We start from the raw sequence: 21,323 nt of genomic DNA on the forward strand, positions 1-21,323 counted from the left end.
TGAACATCGAAACAAAATTAAGTCATTTATGGGGCGAAGGTATCAGTCAAGAAGACGTGTAAAAATCAAATTTTTGGGGCAAATGGTTTTTGTGAAATCGAATGATAAGTGTGTCAAAGCAGTGGGAACACCATGTGTCTGCACAGGCGAGCAGTGCAGTGATGACAAAATCGCGCACAGCGCAGAATGCGAGCACGTGACTGCAGCAGCGAAAGGGTTAATGAAGAGACAAAGCACTAGAAATTTCAAAAAATTGCATTCAAACGAATATAACTCGAGAACTAAGGCACTTTGATATTGTTTTTAAATAATGAAAATATCAAGCACCACACAAGGTTTTTTTTTTTAATAACTATGCAAAAATAAAGAAAGTAAAATGCTCACTTGTGCGAAGACTTTTTTTTCTGCCTTTTTTTCCTTTTTTTTCACACCACTGTGCAACCTTTTTTTTTTTTTTTTTTTTTTTTTTTTTAAAGAAGGTGGGGGAGGGCGCGGAAGGCAGAGCGATCAGGGGTCGTAACCCGAGGCCTGGTTGCAGTGTCCCCCTCGTCCGTCAAGGAATCAGGGATGGGAAGGGGAAATCTTTTGTGGGAAGTATTATTTATTTATTTATTTTTATTTACTGTTTTTAATACATTCTTAATGTGGTTTTACTTTATACCACAACAAAAATAAATGTATCTAGCACCGCATCGTGCTCTGAGAAAAAGAAAGCAATATCTCGGTACGTTCCTACACCGAGGTAATGTATATGGGGAAAAGAAAGTGCTTCATACAGGATGCAGAAGGGTGTGTCGCTACTCTCCTTACGCTTCATCATCCAGGTACGTCTTCACGTATATCATGTTGTTCCACCGAGAATCGAACTTAGTCATGTCAGCTCACTCAATGGGTATCTTCTCCTACCTGTTGATGATCCAGCTGCGTGAAGGGTCGCGTAGGGCACTCCCTAAGTAATTAGAAAAATACTGTCTGTATTTTGGGTTCTTGTAGGTAGTTCCAAAAGTCTAATACATCTTTAGGTCCATCGTAAAATAAGTAGTGTACCGCATGCGCACGGATCCACGTGACAGCGTTGGTCTTGGCGCGCGGGAAATACTGTTGATCCAGAAATAGTAGAAACCGAGGTGTAATGTGTTCCGGAGTCACTCGTAGAAAATACGACAAAATTTGTCGCACCAAGCGCCATACGTCTTCTGCCGCGCCACATGTGAGACGGTGTTCATCCGTGTCTGGTATCCCGCAGTCTACGCAGAGAGGCAATTCCGCCATGTTTATCTTGTGGAGGCGTGATCGGGTGATCTGTTTACCATTGACTGTGATGTACCATGTGGATCGGATGGCTGTGTCCAGTGGAATCGCGTGAATCGTCTTCCACACCACCTTCCAATTAACCTGAGGGCTTTTGGTCTCCACGATGTTTGGTGGGCGCCTCTGCTGTAGGACATGATATATATCCCGCGCCGACGCCTGTTTCGTCGGTGGTACTGCGATACGGAAATAGCTGTGTTCAATATAAAAGTTCCCGAAGTAGTAGAAGGGTGGGGGTATGTCTTGCGTCATCAGTGGGGGCATAATGGACGACGGAGCTAAGGACTCCAACAGCAAACCTGTCAAACTTTCTGGGTGGTGGCGCCACAGCTTGATGTGTGAGATGACATACAGGGCCACAGCTCTGTCGTGGAAATGGACTAGGCCAAGACCTCCCCTTTCTGGGGGAAGGGTCAGTGACTCATAACTGACTTTGAAGAGCATGCGTGTACTGACGTAGGCTCCAAATGCCGCTAATAGACGTCGAGCCATCAGTAACGGTATTGGGAGAACACTCGCTATGTGTGGAAGGCGCGATGCGAGGTAAACATTAACGAAGTGTGTCCTTTGGAGAATGTCGAGGGTCCGCAGACGAAGGTTGAAGATCTGGACCCGAATTTGTTGTAATAAGCAGTGGTAGTTAAGAGCCGCGGTGCGCCGTATGTCGTCGTGAAACTCTATTCCGAGACATTTGATAGTGCCACGAAGCTGTAGGGGTTCGACACACTCTGGGATCAACCCGTCTCCTATGGTCATGGCGACCGATTTGGCGACGTTGAGACAGCTGCCGGAAGCCACACTGTACGTGGTAATCCATTCTAGTGCTCTGTTGACATCGTTGCGATTGCGGAACACGAGAACCAGGTCGTCTGCATAACCTGTACAGTGAAATGTGACGTCATGTAGGGTAAGACCGGTGAGGCGTTGACAGAGACCACAGAGGAGCGGTTCCAGTGCCAGAGCATATAGTAACGTCGACAAGGGGTAGCCTTGACGGACGGAGCGGAAAATCAGGAGGGACTGCGAGAGACGCCCGTTAACAAGCACTTTGGAAGTCGCCCCTCGGAGTAGGCGCATCACGACAGCTGTGAATTGCTGTGGGTACTGCATGTGCTGGAGAACGGACGTTAGGTACCCGTGATCCACTTGATCAAACGCTTGGCTAAAATCTAGTGATGCCAGCGCTCCCGGGATGCGGCGTGCCCTGGCTAGGGCTATTAAGTCACAGTATTGACACAGTGCTGTGTGGATGTTGTTGACACCCCCTAGGGAAGTCTGATCGGGCGAGATGACATAAGGTAGGGTCAGTCATAGACTGTTTGCTAATAGTCTGGTGAATATCTTCATGTCACAGTTGACGAGTGTTAGCGGGCGGTAATCTTGTATTCGAGCCCCACCTTTAGGCTTCTGAACCGGTATAATTATTCCTTCTACGAAGGTCGCAGGGAGCGGCACTGCAGGGGACATAAGCTCCCGACAGATGTCTGTTAACTTGGGAGCCAGTAAATACTGGAAAGTTCTATAAAACTCCACAGAGAGCCCGTCGGGGCCAGGAGACTTATTCCCTGCTCCTTTACCGATGGCGTCGATAACTTCGTCTTCCGTAATGTCGTTCAATAATTCAGTTTGTAAATCCTGTGGGATAATGCTGTAAACCAGTTGTGAGACTGCTGTCACCGTCGTCGGGTCGGAACATTGAGCAGAATAAAGTCGTGCATAATGGTCGAAGAAGGCTGCAGCAATATTGCGTTGTGTGGTGTGATGAAGGCTGTCCTCAGTGGTGATGGCATGTATCAGTGCCCGTCTTCACAGTGTATGTTCTCGGATGACATGGTACATGGTGGATCGTTCCGTTGTGAGTCTGTCTTGTGTCCGCACTCAGACGATCGTCCCTTCGAGGTGTTGGCGCATATGGGCTACGATCTGTGCTTTCGCACGCTGAACTGTCAGCTGTCATTCCGGTGTGGGTGGCAAGGAGGCGCATTCGCGAAGGACGGTGAAATAAAAATCAAGGGTCTGCCGCCTCCAAGCAGCAGTCTCACGACCATACGTAATAAAGGTTCGCCGTAGGGCCGACTTGGCGCAGGTTAACCAGCAACTAATCGACGTAGGATATGTTGGGAGGCGGCGAACGCACAAACTCCATGTGTCTTCGATGGCGCGTCGACAATCCGGAGAAGCGAGATGAGCAAGGTTTAATTTCCAGGGATATCGGCTGCGCCACACCCATTGGCGACGAAGGGTGATGGCACATATATAGGCCTCGTGATCAGAAAAGGCTACTGGCCACACCTCCGTGTCACTCACCGTTGCCGCGAGAGAACGGGAGACGTAAATCCTATCGATGCGACTAGATGAGTGACTCGTGAAATGGGTGTATCCCGATCTATTTCCTCGGACATGTTTCCATGTATCTACTAGCTGGAGATCGCCGATGAGTGTCCCAAGTTTGGGGCACGGTGAATGGCGTGGCAGCTTATCTTTAGGTGCTTGGGTGCAATTGAAATCGCCCCCTAATATCAAGTCATCGTGCCTGCCCTGAAAAAGCGGTGCTATTCCTTCTGCGAAGAAGAGCGATCGGTCACGACGGCGATTCGTTCCAGAAGGGGCGTACACATTGATAAACCGGACGCCTTGCACCGTTATGGCCATTCCTCTAGCGTCGGGGAGATATCGGACTCCGTCTGCCTCGAGGCCCTCTCTGAGGAGAATGGCGACTCCACTGTTAGTCGGCGAGGCGTGGGACACATGAGCCGTATAACCATACATACCCGGGAAATCGTCGATGAAGACTTCTTGGAGAAAGACAATGTCAACGTCTGCTGCATTGAGTATGTCTTGGAGCAGCGACAACTTCATACGTGTCCGAATGGTGTTAATGTTGATGGTCGTTAAGCAATAGGTTTGTAGATCGTCTCCTGCGGTGGGGGCTGCCGTCAGTGTCGCCGTAAAAGGTGTGGCCTGTGATCTGCTAGCTGCGTCCGCGCTGTTATCTGTTGCTACTCGGGAGGGGCCGAGGTGTGGGAGGAGAGACCCCTCTCCTCATCCACCACAGCGGCCGTAGAATCGTCTTCAATGTCATCCGCCCAAGGTCCGCAAGTTAATGGTGGCTGCGGAAGAACACTTGTGGGCTGAGTGACTAAGGGTGAATCCACAGTTGTTTCCGGTTGTGTACCAACGGCGGGCACTGTGCTGGCCATCCATTTGTCCGCGGGAGCGGAATCGGATTTGTCAAAATCAGACAAAGTGACAGGTGAGGACGATCTCGTGTCATCCATTCTCCTCGTCGTTTCGTCGGCCGTCCGGTCGTCAACTGGAGAAGACGTCCGCTGGAGGCAATCGTCTGAAGGTGTGCGACGTCGCTTTTTATATTTTCTCGGTGACCTTTGTTTGCGGACGTGGGTTTCTGAGTCCAAAAGAGTTTGTGGTTCCTGTATAGCATCCCCCTCATGGAGAAAGGCAGAGGTCGGTACAACCCTAGCGTCGAGTTCCATTCTCTCGTCCGAATCTTCATGTGGAGTCGATGGGCGGCGTTCTTCAACCCCTGCAGACACCGTAATGGTGTTGGTCAATGCAGGACCGGCGACAGGTGCGCATTCTAACGCTTCCTGTCTTCCGGGAGGGTTGTCGTCTGTCATGACGGTCGATCGTGTCACCTCTGCGTAATTTAGGGGGAGGGCCGTGAGCGTAGGAGGTGGTGTCGTGTCATGCAATGGAAGTTGTGTAACCCGACGTTGAATACACGCCGAGCGCACATGACCCTCCTGGCTGCAACCAGAACAAGTACGAGGTTGGCCGTCGTACATTATTATTGTTCGACAGCCACCTATGACTAAGTAGGACGGCACATGTTTCTTTAATTCAATTTTCACTTGTCCGACGCCGTTGAGGACTTGGTACGTCTCGAAGGTGTTCCATTTTTCGGCCACTTGGCTAATTACCATCCCATAAGGGCGGAAAGCTGAGGTAACGATGTCCGGTGGTACTTCGAAAGGGAGTTCGAAGACTCTTAGTGTGCGTAGTCCTAGTCCAGCATGGTCAACAGTAACCTCTCCGATGTGACCATCGGAGTGTTTGACCTTGAGAGTGTTCGCGCATCTGTTCACAACTGCGTGACATAACTCGTCATCGACCATCTTGACGTAAACGACGCTGCTTGTGATGGATAGGTGGATACCGATGATGTGCTGTGTTGGTATTTGAACTTCGTCACGGATAAATCGTTCGACTTCAGAGGCTCTTGGTCGTGCGTAGTCGGGCTGGAAGCTGATCTTGAGGGTAGCTTTTCTGTACGAATGAGCCATGGCGACTCAGTGTTAACGGACGCGAGTATTAGCTGCGGCGAGGAAGTAAACAAACTACGCGCGCTCGCGACTCTGCGGACGGGACCGCGACTATGCGGACTGGACGTAACCAAGACGTCCTCGCCGCTCACCGGCCGAAAGCAGACTGAGGTTTGAACTCATAACCTTTCGCGTAGCAGCCCAACACCTTAACCGTTGCGCTAACGCACCTCGTCGCACTACTTAACGCCATGAGGACTATAACACGTCACGCAAAATACTGACAAACACTGTTGGTATGACTATGAATTACTCACGCTTCATCGAAGTACAATAGGAAATAAACAATTACTGCTGTTCTTTATTGCGAAAAAGCGGTTCGTGAGAGTGATACAAACACCTTTCCTTGCTATCGCCTGAATTAGGAGTCTTATTGCTTGTTTGGTTTAATTAATTAATAGAATATGAAGCAATTGGTATAAAGAATGCTTTTTCCAAACTTTCTATAAAAGAATGTCTGCTATCGAGACATTGCTTTTGTTCTATTACTTTATTTATGACTGAACGTTTCTAAAACTGAAGACACTCGTCCATGCTCTGCACTGCAGTCGAGATGTGGCAACGTCGTTCTCTGTTCATTGGCTGACTGTGTTTTGTGACGTCAGATGCGCAGAACGAACCTAAACTCGGCCGCCAACATAAATGACGCGCACTTTAGAAGAACATATCCAGGAATCACGTGAGGAAAAAGCTCGCATGCGAAATGATATTATTGACTTAACCGAGAGACTAGATAATGTCAATATCTTAGTTGTAAATGAAATACAGAAAAATAACGATAAGTTACGAGATGAATTTTCTATGCAAACAGAAACTGTTCGTAGAGAATTATTAGAATCTATTAAAGAGGTCTCTACCAAACCTGTAGAGATTTCTTCAATAGATAATGTAGAATTAGAGACATTAACTCATCAAGTAGAAAAAGATCATACTGAAATAGAAAACATGAAATTTTTATACTGAAATATGCAGTAACCTTGAGACCTCCAAAGATAATAACATTGACGAAGGTACAGAGCGTTCACATCGTGAACACAGTGAAGAATCGATATTAGCTAACCACGTATCCAATACAGAAATGAGAATACAGGAAATTACTAAACGGTTATCGGAATTAGATAATAATGAAAACATTTCAAGTAGTAGAAGTGATAACGTAATCAGAGACAACAGTCACATCGTGTTTGCTAGCTCGGACGACAACAATACAAATAAAGAAATCATGGCAAGCAAATCCGACGCAACTCCGTCTCTGCAATCTAAACAAAATCCAACTATGTCTCTCGCAGAATGTTTGGATGATATAACGACAAATTCAAATGTAGCAAGTCGATTTCCTGTATTCAAACCAGGAGGCGAACTTCACCCTATAATCTTTATAAAAGCTTTTGAAACTTCATTATCTCCTAAATGGAGTAATGAGAAACGGATTCAATTTGTAATAGGACATTTAGAAGCAGAAGCTGCGGAATGGGCAGTACTGCATAGAACTGAATTTAGGGACTGGGATGATTTTGTTAAGCAGTTTAAACAAAATTATTGGTCAAGAGGAAAGCAACAACACTTAACTTTAGAGTTGTTAGACCCTCCTTCATATTCTAAACGGTGGGGAGGTTATAGGAATTATTTCGAATGGCATTTAAACCGTGCTAAATTAATTGAAGAACCAATTATTGAAAGTCACCTAATACGAGTCCTAATTAGTAGGTTACCGTATTATGTAAAGGAAAGAATGATAGAAAGAGAATGGTCACAACCTTGCGAATTATTAGGATATTTAGAACAGTTAGATATACTTAACAGAGAAAGGGAAGACGAGAAATTTAGATTTGGTAGAAATGACAATTCTCGAAATAATAATAATTCAGAACCACGAAAATTTGACAACAACAATCATAGCCGGTTTTGTTATATAAAACGTCAATCTAAAGATAAAGAGAGCCAACAAAATCATGGTAATAATTCCAAAATGCGGAAATTACGCAATAACGATAATGAGTTAAATTATCCTCAAGTAATTAATGAAGGTCAAGTTGTAGGTGACGTTATCATAGAAAGTTCGGAAAACTAGTAAAGTCCTTTAGTACGGGTCAACTAAAGGGAACTGTTAGTCGAGATTATACAAGACCCAATTGCAATTTATCATTAAGCTGGCCAAATGGAAGGTGGTTGGCAACAAGATTTACTTCAGGAAGACAATCAGATAAGGGAGAATATAACTTATAAACCCGTTATTAAAGGTTATATTAAAGATACCGAAGTAAATATTATAATCGATTCGGGTAGCGAAGTAAGTATTTTATCTAAAGAATTATTTCATCTTAAAAGAAAATATTGGAATTTCCCAACCTTACCTGTAACTGGAGTGAAAATTATAGGAGTTACTGGTAAAAGAAGTAAAAATATTACTGAGGAAGTTTATTTAACTTTTGAAATTGCTAAACAATTAATTGCTCACTCTGTACTTGCCATAGCCAACTTAAATGTGGCCATAATTTTAGGTATAGATTGGCTGTGTAAATATAAAGCTATATTAGATTTTAAAGACTCTTCCTTAACCATCCATAAAGAGGCATGTGCTTTTAAAATGAGGTTTTCTGATAATCGAGTACCTGAAAATTTCTACAAATCCTTACAGATTAAGTACACACAGACCATGAACCTATTAATAGATTCTAGTGATCTTGAATATGAAGTATACCGATGTGAGGCTGGTAATAGTATAAAAAACCGAAGTGAAAGAAAAATGTTATTCTACGAATTGTCTATCCGAACAAGAAAAGGAAGAGTTGGAATCTTTGTTGTTAGAATTTAGAGCCGTCTTCTCAGATGAACCGGGGAGAATTAAAGATTACGTTTGTACACTTAAGATTAAAGGTCAAAAACCATTCTTTAAGAAACCTTATCCTATTCCAGTACAATTCAACGAACCGGCTAGTAGAGAAATAAGTAAGATGCTAGAACAAAACATTATCGAACGATCATGTAGCGCTTTTAACAGTACTTTGTGGGTAGTTAAGAAAGCTACTGGTGGGGTACGACTGGTTCTGGATGCCCGTGAATTAAATAAAATTATAGAGATGGAAAGAGACAGACCTATTCCTATGGAGGACGTACTTCTTAAGATTGCTGGTTCTCGTTATATGAGTACAATGGATTTAACTACTGGCTACCATCAAGTAATATTACACCCGGATTCACAGCAATATACGGCTTTTCTTTTTGAAGGCAGATCATATCAGTTCCAAGTTTTACCTTTCGGACTTAATATATCAGTGTCAACTTTGATTAGGGCATTAGATTCTGCTTTGGGTCAGCAATTGTTACAAAAGATTATTTTATATGTAGATGATATTTTGGTAGCCACTAAAACGTGGGAAGAACACGTAACAATATTACGGAAATTGTTTGACCGTTTAATTGACAGAGGAATTACGTTAAAATTATCTAAGTCTTACTTCGGAAAGGAGGAAGTGAGATTTTTGGGGCATATAGTGGACAGTAAAGGTATTAGGCCAGACCCAGCACGTATTAAGGCTATTGCTCGATGCCCGAGTCCTAGAAATCGGAAACAACTGAAATCATTCTTAGGAATGGTAGGATTTCTGAGAAGGTTTCTTCCAGGGCAGGATATTGTTAATCCTAAATTACTGGATTTTTTAAAAGAGAAGTCAGTATGGCTCTGGGGAAAAGAGGAAGAGGAAGTTTTTAATAAGATAAAAGGAGCGTTAACAGAAGCCAAAATGTTATACCATCCAGATTTCAATCAGGACTTTTGTATGTGTACGGATGCCTCTGATTATGGTGTGTCTTGCGTAATATTCCAAGGTGATCTGACCAATGAAAAGGGATTATATCGGCCTATTGGATTCGCTAGTAGAACTTTAAATAAACATGAAAGAAATTATTTTGTAACCGAGAAGGAAGCTCTCGCAGTGGTATGGGGTTTTCAACGATTTAGAGGATTATTAATGGGAAGAAAAACAATTGTATATACTGATCATCAGGCTTTAATCTTTTTGAACAATTGTCGGTTACTTCACCGTAGACTATTACGTTGGGTATTATGCTTGCAAGAATTTCAGTACGAAATTATGTATATAAAAAGATCTCAGAATGTAGTTTCGGATGCTTTGTCGAGACTTCCAGTAGGAATGGAGAATATTAACATTGCAGAAGAACCAGGAACAAATTACCATGTTTATTTCCTTTTAAACTCAGGAGAACGAACGTAAGGTTAAACGGATAGTAACTGCTATTAGATGCAATCAAAGAAATGATGATCAATATAGGGAACTTATACAAAACCTTAATAATGGGGTCGAAACAGTTAACACCCGGGGTGTGTGGTTATATTTCAACGACTTGTTGTATTGGAAAGCACAAAGGGAACACCAGAGATGGAAAATCTGCATTCCGAAAACTGTTGTGTACGAATTAATTACTTATATTCATAAAGGTTACAGGCATTTTGGAATTCATAAATGTATTAAACATCTAATGAAGTATTATTATTTCAAAAATATGTCCCGTATTGTGAGAAGTATTATTAGGGCTTGTGAAACCTGTCAAAAGGTTAAAGTTAATAACAAATCTAAGCGTTATAAATTATATGCGGTAATTCCTCGAGGTCTGTGGGATCTACTGTCATTAGATTTTTTCGGCCCTCTGCCTCGTAGTTCAGGAGGATTTACTTATGTGTTTGTTGTAATGGAATGTTGGTCCAAACATGTGAAGCTATATACTTTGAAACGAGCGAATACCGCAAGCGTTATAAGCTGTCTTACCCGAAATTACTTTGTTAACTGGGCCATTCCTAAACGACTTATGTCTGACAGCGGTAGCGCCTTTATTAGCCAAAAGTTTAAAGATATGATAAAACAAAATGGAATCAAACATGTCTTAATTTCGAAATATCACCCTCAAAGTAATGCAGTAGAAAGAGTCATGAAAGAATTTGGACGATTATGTAGAACTTATTGTGCACATAAACATACTCGGTGGGCCAAACTAATGCCTGAATTCGAAAAGATATTAAATGAATTGCCTCACCTAACGACGGGATTATCACCTATAGAAATTTTAGGCAAACGAATTTTAGGTGAGCCTTTACTAGCTGCTCTACCTTGGCCACCAGTAAATGAGATACAACAATGCATCCCAGACGAAAAAGTTTTGCGAACAGATTGTTAAAAATGCTGAACGGAGAATTAAAAGTTATAATCAACATGCTATAGGACCCTCATTTCAGGTAGGAGATCTTGTATTAGTTCGATCTCATCCTAAAAGTTCGAAGATCAATAAGGAATGCAGAAAATTCTTCTTTATCTTTGAAGTTCCATATGTTGTGCACTTTAAAGAAATAACAGAAAGTTTAAACAAGTGTTCTACAATAATCTACCGGTACTTCAAAAAGGGAAAGATAACTAAAAGGGGATTTATATGGAAGAAATTTTGTTATTAGGTCAGAAGGAATTTTGTATATTTTTATATTTACTCGGATAGTAGGAACCAAAGGGGATGGTTAATAATTTTAGAGACCATGGGCGTCCAGCGCTATATGGCTCACGAGAACATAGCAGAGTGCCTTTAATAGAGATTTGTAATAGTGTTAATATAGAACACACCAAACGGGGCTCTCTCGCTTGTTTCTCCTAAATAAATTGCCATTACCCAACAGAGTGTCCGAAGGCAAAGAAAGCCGTGCCGAGATTCTAAAGAAAGGTTTGCTTGATTTCTTCTTGACCTCAGGCATAAATAGGGCACTAGGGAAAAGAATGACGTAAAGTAAATAGTACTATTAGTTATTGTGAGAAACTTATTAGTAATATACATTTTTGGAAAGAATAACTCTAGTAAATAAAACTGAAACTAATCTATCACAATTTGAACGCTCTGTCCTAATGTAACAACGTTAAAGAACGTACTAAATTATTATTTACTAGCAACTATTAAATGAAAAGGAGTAATCTCCATATATTCGGTTATGAATTACCATAATAGCACAATTAAGAGTAAATGACAAATAGTCACAACAATATCGTAGTAAAAGGATTAAATCTATCTAAGAGCAAGGACTCTAGAGTACGTAAAATGTGAAGAAAATATATTAACAGTTAAATATTGTATATAGAAAAAGTTTTATTTTCGGTTAAAACCTGACAAACTGCGCTTGTGGGTGGGGTATGTAGTGGGACGCGAAATTGAAGCGTCACACACCCACCAGTGTCAGCCCAGTTTGCAGGTGAATATAAGTTTAATTTAGTTTTGTTTATGTATTTTTGTAATATTTGTAATGGTTGTGAACTGTCTAAAGTTTTTGTATTTTTTTTATGTTTCATGTACGGAGAGGGCGGCGCAACGAACGGAGACAGCATATTCGCTGCCGGGACCAGAGAGAAAATTGCTGGCCACTATACGTCGCGGGTCGACAGACAAAGAGCAACAGAAGATCCTGAAACCGAGTTGTTGCGTCGTGCTTCTAAAAATCAAATAAATGAGAATTTATAATGATATCATAGGAAGTTTAATCTTATTGAAAATGTTAGTTTTGTCTCGTCAAGGCTCAGGTTCACGTCTGTATGTAGGAAGATAATAAACTAGTGGATGCTACTAAAGTTGAAATACGTGTTCTGAGGATTTATTTATGAAGAATTATGTGAATGAATTAATAATATATTTGACAAGGTTATTGAATTTTGATAGCGTTCATCGCGACTTTGAATCTCAAAAAGTTTATTCAATGTGGTTCTAATTTCGATTAAATCAGATAACGTGTATCAATATAATTTCTGAGGAGAAACAAACGACATCTAAAATTGAAAAAGTTTTACGCAAACCAATTGGACTGAGTGACGTAATTCTGTGCGTACGACTCAAATGATGCTTTACAGTTTCGTTCAAGAACCATTCTGAGACAATTTAAAAAGAGTTTAAATAATTTTGAAGTGTGTTGTAACTGACGTAGGTGACGAAGTCTGCACATGGTCATATGTCGAAAGAAAATCATTTATAAGAAACTTACGTCGTTACACTACACTACGACGAGGGTATTGGAAGACTGGTACAAAGCTACGAAAAAAGGCGAAGTCGGAACGGCGACTACGTAGAGAAGCAGCTTGAAGCTGTAGCAAACTGTTGCAAACAAAACATTTTTGATTTTTCAGTGGTTTCCAATTCACGTCTGATCGGATCTTACTTTCCACTCAAGCGGCTCATAATTATATGTTCATTTGCTTTACTAATACGTAGGGTGGTTAGAAACAGTCTGAAAAGTCCGTAAGGGTTTTTCAGGGTAGGTTGTGCCGATAAAAAATTGCTATGAAAAAAATTCGGCACGTTGCGTCGTTCCCGAGTTAATTAGCACTGAAATTAGCGAATCAACCGTTGCGGGAGCATTAGCCAACGACAGACAAACAGGGGAAAGGAATACAGTAGATGACGAATGGGTAGCCCTAAGAGATAAAATAGTGAAGGCAGGAAAGGATGAAATTGGCAAAAAGAAAGCAGTTATTGGAAATATTTAGATAGGAGATGTTGAATTGAATTGAACAAAGGTGAAAATACGAAACTTCAGAAATGAAGCTGGCGAAAGCGAATACAAATGTCTAGAAAATGAGATTGACAGGAAGTGAAAAATATCTAAACAAGAATGGCTAGAGGACAAATGTAAGTCTGTAGAAATATGTATAACTAGAGGAAAGCTAATGGCACCAATAGGAAAATTAAAGAGGCCTTTGGAGAAAGGAGAAACAGCTGTATGAACATCAAGAGCTTGGATGGGAAACCAGTACTAAGCAAAGAAGGGAAAGCTGAAAGATGGCAGAAATATACTGAGAGACGTGTTAACCTGAAGGCAGTCTTGTTGTTGTTGTTGTTGTGGTCTTCAGTCCTGAGACTGGTTTGATGCAGCTCTCCATGCTACTCTATCCTGTGCAAGCTTCTTCATCTCCCAGTACCTACTACAACCTACATCCTTCTGAATCTGCTTAGTGTATAGATCTCTTGGTCTCCCTCTACGATTTTTACCCTCCACGCTGCCCTCCAATGCTAAATTTGTGATCCCTTGATGCCTCAAAACATGTCCTACCAACCGATCCCTTCTTCTAGTCAAGTTGTGCCACAAACTTCTCCCCAATCCTATTCAATACCTCCTCATTAGTTACGTGATCTACCCACCTTATCTTCAGCATTCTTCTGTAGCACCACATTTCGAAAGCTTCTATTCTCTTCTTGTCCAAACTGGTTATTGTCCATGTTTCACTTCCATACATGGTTACACTCCATACAAATACTTTCAGAATCGACTTCCTGACACTTAAATCTATACTCGATGTTAACAAATTTCTCTTCTTCAGAAACGATTTCCTTGCCATTGCCAGTCTACATTTTATATCCTCTCTACTTCGACCATCATCAGTTATTTTACTCCCTAAATAGCAAAAATCCTTTACTACTTTAAGTGTCTCATTTCCTAATCTAATCCCCTCAGCATCACCCGATTTAATTTGACTACATTCCATTATCCTCGTTTTGATTTTGTTGATGTTCATCTTATATCCTCCTTTCAAGACACTGTCCATTCCGTTCAACTGCTCTTCCAAGTCCTTTGCTGTCTCTGACAGAATTACAATGTCATCGGCGAACCTCAAAGTTTTTATTTCTTCTCCATGGATTTTAATACCTACTCCGAATTTTTCTTTTGTTTCCTTTACTGCTTGCTCAATATACAGATTGAATAACATCGGGGAGAGGCTACAACCCTGTCTCACTCCTTTCCCAACCACTGCCTGCCTTTCATGCCCCTCGACTCTTATAACTGCCATCTGGTTTCTGTACAAATTGTAAATAGCCTTTCGCTCCCTGTATTTTACCCCTGCCACCTTCAGAATTTGAAAGAGAGTATTCCAGTTAACGTGGTCAAAAACTTTCTCTAAGTCTACAAATGCTAGAAACGTAGGTTTGCCTTTTCTTAATCTTTCTTCTAAGATAAGTCGTAAGGTTAGTATTCCCTCACGTGTTCCAACATCTCTACGGAATGCAAACTGATCTTCCCCGAGGTCCGCTTCTACCAGTTTTTCCATTCGTCTGTAAAGAATTCGCGTTAGTATTTTGCAGCTGTGACTTATTAAACTGATAGTTCGCTAATTTTCACATCTGTCAACACCTGCTTTCTTTGGGATTGGAATTATTATATTCTTCTTGAAGTCTGTGGGTATTTCGCCTGTCTCATACATCTTGCTCACCAGATGGTAGAGTTTTGTCATGACTGGCTCCCCCAAGGCCATCAGTAGTTCTAATGGAATGTTGTCTACTCCCGGGGCCTTGTTTCGACTCAGCTCCTTCAGTGCTCTGTCAAACTCTTCACGCAATATCGTATCTCCCATTTCATCTTCATCTACATCGTCTTCCATTTCCATAATATTGTCCTCAAGTACATCGCCCTTGTATAAACCCTCTATATACTCCTTCCACCTTTCTGCCTTCCCTTCTTTGCTTAGAACTGGGTTGCCATCTGAGCTCTTGATATTCATACAAGTGGTTCTTTTCTCTCAAGGTCTCTTTAATTTTCCTGTAGGCAGTATCTATCTTACCCCTAGTGAGATAAGCCTCTACATCCTTACATTTCTCCTCTAGCCATCCCTGCTTAGCCATTTTGCACTTCGTGTCGATCTCATTTTTGAGACGTTTGTATTCCTTTTTGCCTGCTTCATTTACTGCATTTTTATATTTTCTCCTTTCATCAATTAAATTCAATATTTCTTCTGTTACCCAAGGATTTCTATTAGCCCTCGTCTTTTTACCTACTTGATCCTCTGCTGCCTTCACTACTTCATCCCTCAGAGCTACCCATTCTTCTTCTACTGTATTTCTTTCCCCCATTCCTGTCAATTGTTCCCTTATGCTCTCCCTGAAACTCTCTACAACCTCTGTTTCTTTCAGTTTATCCAGGTCCCATCTCCTTAAATTCCCGCCTTTCTGCAGTTTCTTCAGTTTCAATCTGCAGTTCATAACCAACAGATTGTGGTCAGAATCCACATCTGCCCCTGGAAATGTTTTACAGTTTAAAACCTGGTTCCTAAACCTCTGTCTTACCATTATCTATCTGATACCTTTTAGTATCTCCAGGATTCTTCCAGGTATACAACCTCCTTTCATGATTCTTGAACCAAGTGATTAAGTTATGCTCTGTGCAAAATTCTACAAGGCGGCTTCCTCTTTCATTTCTTCCCCCCAATCCATATTCACCTACTACGTTTCCTTCTCTCCCTTTTCCTACTGACGAATTCCAGTCACCCATGACTATTAAATTTTCGTCTCCCTTCACTACCTGAATAATTTCTTTTATCTCGTCATACATTTCACCAATTTCTTCATCATCTGCAGAGCTAGTTGGCATATAAACTTGTACTACTGTAGTAGGCATGGGTTTTGTGTCTATCTTGGCCACAATAATGCGTTCACTATGCTGTTTGTAGTAGCTAACCCGCACTCCTATTTTTTTATTCATTATTAAACCTACTCCTGCATTACCCATATTTGATTTTGTATTTATAACCCTGCAATCACCTGACCAAAAGTCTTGTTCCTCCTGCCACCGAACTTCACTAATTCCCACTATATCTAACTTTAACCTATCCATTTCCCTTTTTAAATTTTCTAACCTAACTGCCCGATTAAGGGATCTGACATTCCACGCTCCGATCCGTAGAATGCCAGTTTTCTTTCTCCTGATAACGACGTCCTCTTGAGTAGTCCCCGCCCGGAGATCCGAATGGGGGACTATTTTACCTCCGGAATATTTTACCCAAGAGGACGCCATCATCATTTAATCATACAGTAAAGCTGCATGTCCTCGGGAAAAATTACGGCTGTAGTTTCCCCTTGCTTTCAGCCGTTCGCAGTACCAGCACAGCAAGGCCGTTTTGGTTAATGTTACAAGGCCAGATCAGTCAATCATCCAGACTGTTGCCCCTGCAACTACTGAAAAGGCTGCTGCCCCTCTTCAGGAACCACATGTTTGTCTGGCCTCTCAACAGATACCCCTCCGTTGTGGTTGCACCTACGGTACGGCCGTCTGTATCGCTGAGGCACGCAAGCCTCCCCACCAACGGCAAGGTCCATCGTTCATGGGGGAAAGGCAGTCTTATAGAAAGGAAAGAGGAAGTAGATGAAGATGAGGTGGGAGATTTGATACTACGAGAAGAATCTGATAGAACTCTGAACGAGGTAAGCGGAAACAAGGGTTCTGGTGAAGATGATATTCCATCAGAACTGTTGATATTCTTGGGAGAGTCAGCCACGACGAAACTGACGCTTATGGGCGCTCAACGGCTGTACGAGACATACGAGACAGGTGAAATACTCTCAGACTTAAAAAATGATCTAATAATTCCAATTTAAAAGAAAGCAGATGCCGGGAGAGCTGAATATTATCTAACTGTCAGATTATCGTACAAATGGCTCTGAGCACTATGCAATTGCATTGAAACAAGCGTTCAGTTCATAGTGCTGTGGAACGTGGAAAAAAAACCGCAAATTGGCATTCATAAGAAGAAGAACAACACCAAAAATGCAACAGGAGCGTAATATGTAAGAAATTGTCCACGCAACCTGCCACTGATGATGCCTTGCATAAAATAAAGGCGAAACGCGTATGGTACTAAAATTGTGTTTTATTCAGTTGCTGTCAGACGGTCCATAAGTAGAAATTATCAATATACCGTGATATTACACGCAACTGAGGAAGACAGGAATACAAACGTTGAAGATTACTTAAACCTAACTAACCTAAAGACATCACACACATCCATGCCCGAGGCAGGATTCGAACCTGCGACCGTAGCCATCGCGCGGTTCCAGACTGTAGCGCCTAGAACCGCTCGGCCACCACGGCCGGCAACTATAAGATTAACAAGGCATGGTTGCGAAATACCGATACGAATTATTTACAGAAGAATGGAAAAATCGCAGAAGCCGATCCTGGAGAAGATGAGTTTATATTGTAGAGAAGTCTTTAAATGTGCGGGGCAATACTGATCCTACGACTTATCTCAGAAGATGGTCAAAGAAAGGCAAATCTACGTTTATAGCTATTGTTGATTTAAAGATAGCTTTTGACTGGCATACATTCTTCGAAATGCTGAAAGTAGCAGAGGTAAAATTACAGTGAGCGGAAGACATATACAACTTGTACAGAAAGCAGCCGGCAGTTACAAGAGTCAAGAGAGATGAAAGGGGAATAGCGGTTGAGAACGGAGTGAGACAGGACTGTACCCTATCCCCGATATTATTCAGTCTGTACACTCAGCAATCAATAAAGGAAACCGAAAAATAATCCGGAGAAGGAATTAAAGTTCAGGGAGAAGAAATAAAAGCTTTGAGGTTTACCGATGACATAGTAATTCTGACAGACACAGCAAAGGACTTGGAATTGCAGCTGAACGCAGTGTACAGTGTACTGAATGGAGGAAATAAGATTAACATTAATAAACGCAAAACAAGGATAATAGAATGTAGTCGAATTAAATCAAGTGACGCAAGGGGAATTAGATTAGGAGATGAGTCACTAAAAGTAGTAGATGAATTTTACTCTTTGGACAGTAAAACATCTGATGACGGTCGAGGTAGAGAGGTATAAAATGTAGACTGGCAGTTGCAAGAAAATCGTTTCTGAAGAAGAGAGGCGTGTCAACATCTAATATAAATTTAGGTGTTAGGAAGTCTTTTCTGAAGGCATTTGTCTGGAGTGTAGCTTGTACGGAAGTGAAATGTGGACAGTAAGCAGTTCAGGCAAGAAGAGAATAAAGGTTTTTGAAATGTGGTGTTACAGAAGAACTAATGAGGAAGTACTGAACTGAATTGGGGAGAAAAGAAATTTGCGGCATAACTTGACTAAAAAAAGGGATCATTTAATAAGCTGTTTCAAATGGATGTGTTTTGCAGTAGTTATTCGGATGGAGTAACGTGGAGAACTGCATCGGACCAGTCTTCAGGCAGAAGACCACCACAATGACAACAATAACAAGGGTGCATGGGGAGATATCTAGCGGTATTTCAGTGCACTCGCAACTATTTGCGCACAAAATTAATTTTTTAGGAGTTTTGGATTTATTGTTGTTGTGATCTTCAGTGTGCAGATTAGATTGATGCAAGCGTCTTTATCTCCGAATGACTAATGCAACTTACATCCTTTTGAATCGGCTCACTATATTCACCTCTTGCTCTCCCTTTATGACTTTTATCCCCCCACACTTCCAGTACTACATTGGTGATCCCATGACGTCTGAGAATGTGTCCTACCAACCGATTCCTTCTTCTAGTCGAGTGGTGCCACAAATTTCTTCTCTCCCCAATTCTATCCAGTACCTCCTCATTAGTTACGTGATCTACCCCTCTAATTTCAGCATTCTCCTGTAGCACCAGATTTCGAAAGCTTCTCTTCTCTTCCTGCCTAAACTGTTAATCGTCCAGGTTTCACTTTCATAGATGGCTATACTCCATAAAAATACTTTCAGAAAAGACTTCCTAACACTTAAATCGATATTCAATGTTAAAAATTTCTCTTCTACAAAAAGGCTTCTCTTGCCATTGCCAGTCTACTTTTTATATCCTCTCTACTTCGACCATCATCAGTTATTTTGCTGCCCGACTAGCGAAACTCATCTAATACTCTCAGACCATCGTTTGCTAATCTGATTCTCTCAGCATCACCTTATTTAATATGACTGCATTCCATTATCACTGTTTTGCTGTAGTTGATTTTCATCTTATATCTTCCTTTCAAGACACTGTCCGTTGCGTTCAACGGCTCCTGTAAGTCCCTTGCTGTCTGTAACAGAATTACAATGTTAGCAGAAAACCTCGAAGTTTTTATTTCTTCTCCTTGAGCTTTAGTTCCTACTCCAAATTTTTCTGTTGTTTATTTACTGCTTGCTTAGTGTTCAGATTGAATAAGATTGGGGACAGGCTATAGCTCTGTCTCACTTCCTTCTCAACCACTGCTACCCTTTCAGGCCCCTGTACTCTTATAACTACCAAATGTTCAAATGTGTGTGAAATGTTATGGGACTTAATTGCTAAGGTCATCAGTCCCTAAGCTTACACACTACTTAACCTAAATTATCCTAAGGACAAACACACACACCCATGCCCGAGGGAGGACTCGAACCTCCGCCGGGACCAGCCGCACAGTCCATGACTGCAGCGCCTCATACCGCTCGGCTAATCCCGCGCGGCTTATAACTACCGTCTAGTTTCTGTTCAAGTTGTAAACAGCGTTTCACTCCCTCTGTTTTATCCTTGCCACCTTCAGAATTTCGCCGGCCGGGGTGGCCAAGCGGTTCTAGGCTAACCTCAGAAGTTAAGTCCCATAGTGCTCAGAGCCATTTGAACCTTCAGAGTTTCAAAGAGAGGACTGTGAAAAGCTTTCTCTAAGTCTATACAACCTATAAACGTAGGTTTGCGTTTCCTTTACCTATCTTCTAAGATAAGTCGTAGGGTCAGTACCACCTCATGTGTTCCTACATTTCTCCGGAATCGAAATTGACCTTCCCCAAGGTCGGCTTCCATTCTTCTGTTTTGGGTAATTTCTCGTAATACGGAGACGTCGTAAATCGTAGTGCGTTGTGTTCGACTGATGTGGCAGAAGCTATGAGGAAGGTGTGGGCTCGATTCACGAAGAGCTTAGTACGCACCTCTCGGCATGAGCACGGAGAACTCGATGTTCTCGCGGAATCTGGCGGAGGACGCCGCGTGGTGGGCCTGCGCCGGGCCAGCCGGGGCTTCCCCCGCCTGCTCACTGCTGTTGCCGCCACTTCCGGCGCCGCCCCCGCCGCCGCCCCCGCCTCCGGCGCCGGCCTCGTCTCGCCTCCTGCGGCCATGGCCCGCCGGCTCCAGCACGTCCAGGCAGTACTCCTGAGGAGCAGAGTAGCGTTACTGCTGTCGCCCGGCTCGTATTACGACGGATGGCGCAGCGCTGACTGAACACAACTGCACTCAACATCACTCGAAAGACGCCGACAGGAGTGACTCACTTACGGTCGTTAAGGCCCCTGTAAACGGTCAAATATTTTATCAAACTTTAACTTTGCTTGCCAAATATTTGACTGTGTATGGTGCAATTTGACGTGTTTGTTAAGCATAGTTAGTGTTTGACGTGTCTGTGAGAAATTTTGATTGACATAAAGCTTGACAAGATGGCGGACATTGTTTATGTCGACGTTTCGCCGCACATATTTAGTCAAAAATTATTTTATTGCGATTTATCTACTGTATCGTCAGTTTGTACTACTATGAAAACTACGACCAAGTATAAAAACAAAACAACACTGACAATTACCAAAACGGTGGAGTTACCACATCTTTCCCAGCCATATATTTACGCATGAAGGGGTTATGAACAAAATCAATATTTTACACATACAATGACATACAATGTGAGTGTGTGGGTGCTATTCTGTCATTCTGTGCAACGGATTAATCTGAGATGTACCCTTCACCCTGTGGCTCCTGCAAGATGCAATTTCCACCCCCATACTACTACAGAAGTCAGACAGACGCTCCTAACGTTCTAAAGAGAAATGCCTGAAAATCTTTCAGCAATAAATATCTTCTGGATTCATCCGGTAAGGAAATGTCACAAAAATTCACAAAATTTCTTACGTAACT

The 21,323-nt window shown here is 42.1% G+C and overlaps 1 protein-coding gene across 1 annotated transcript in view; it reads right to left on the reverse strand.

Annotated features, from left to right (window-relative positions):
• LOC124789818 overlaps positions 1 to 21,323 on the reverse strand; it is a 274,122-nt gene that overhangs the window by 23,712 nt on the left and 229,087 nt on the right. Inside the window, exon 8 of the mRNA XM_047257301.1 lies at positions 20,351 to 20,570. Coding sequence (XP_047113257.1) covers positions 20,351 to 20,570 — 220 coding nt within the window. The remainder of the gene's footprint in view (positions 1 to 20,350; positions 20,571 to 21,323) is intronic.

Source organism: Schistocerca piceifrons, chromosome 3 (genome assembly GCF_021461385.2).
Source record: "Schistocerca piceifrons isolate TAMUIC-IGC-003096 chromosome 3, iqSchPice1.1, whole genome shotgun sequence".
Lineage (NCBI taxonomy): Eukaryota > Metazoa > Arthropoda > Insecta > Orthoptera > Acrididae > Schistocerca > Schistocerca piceifrons.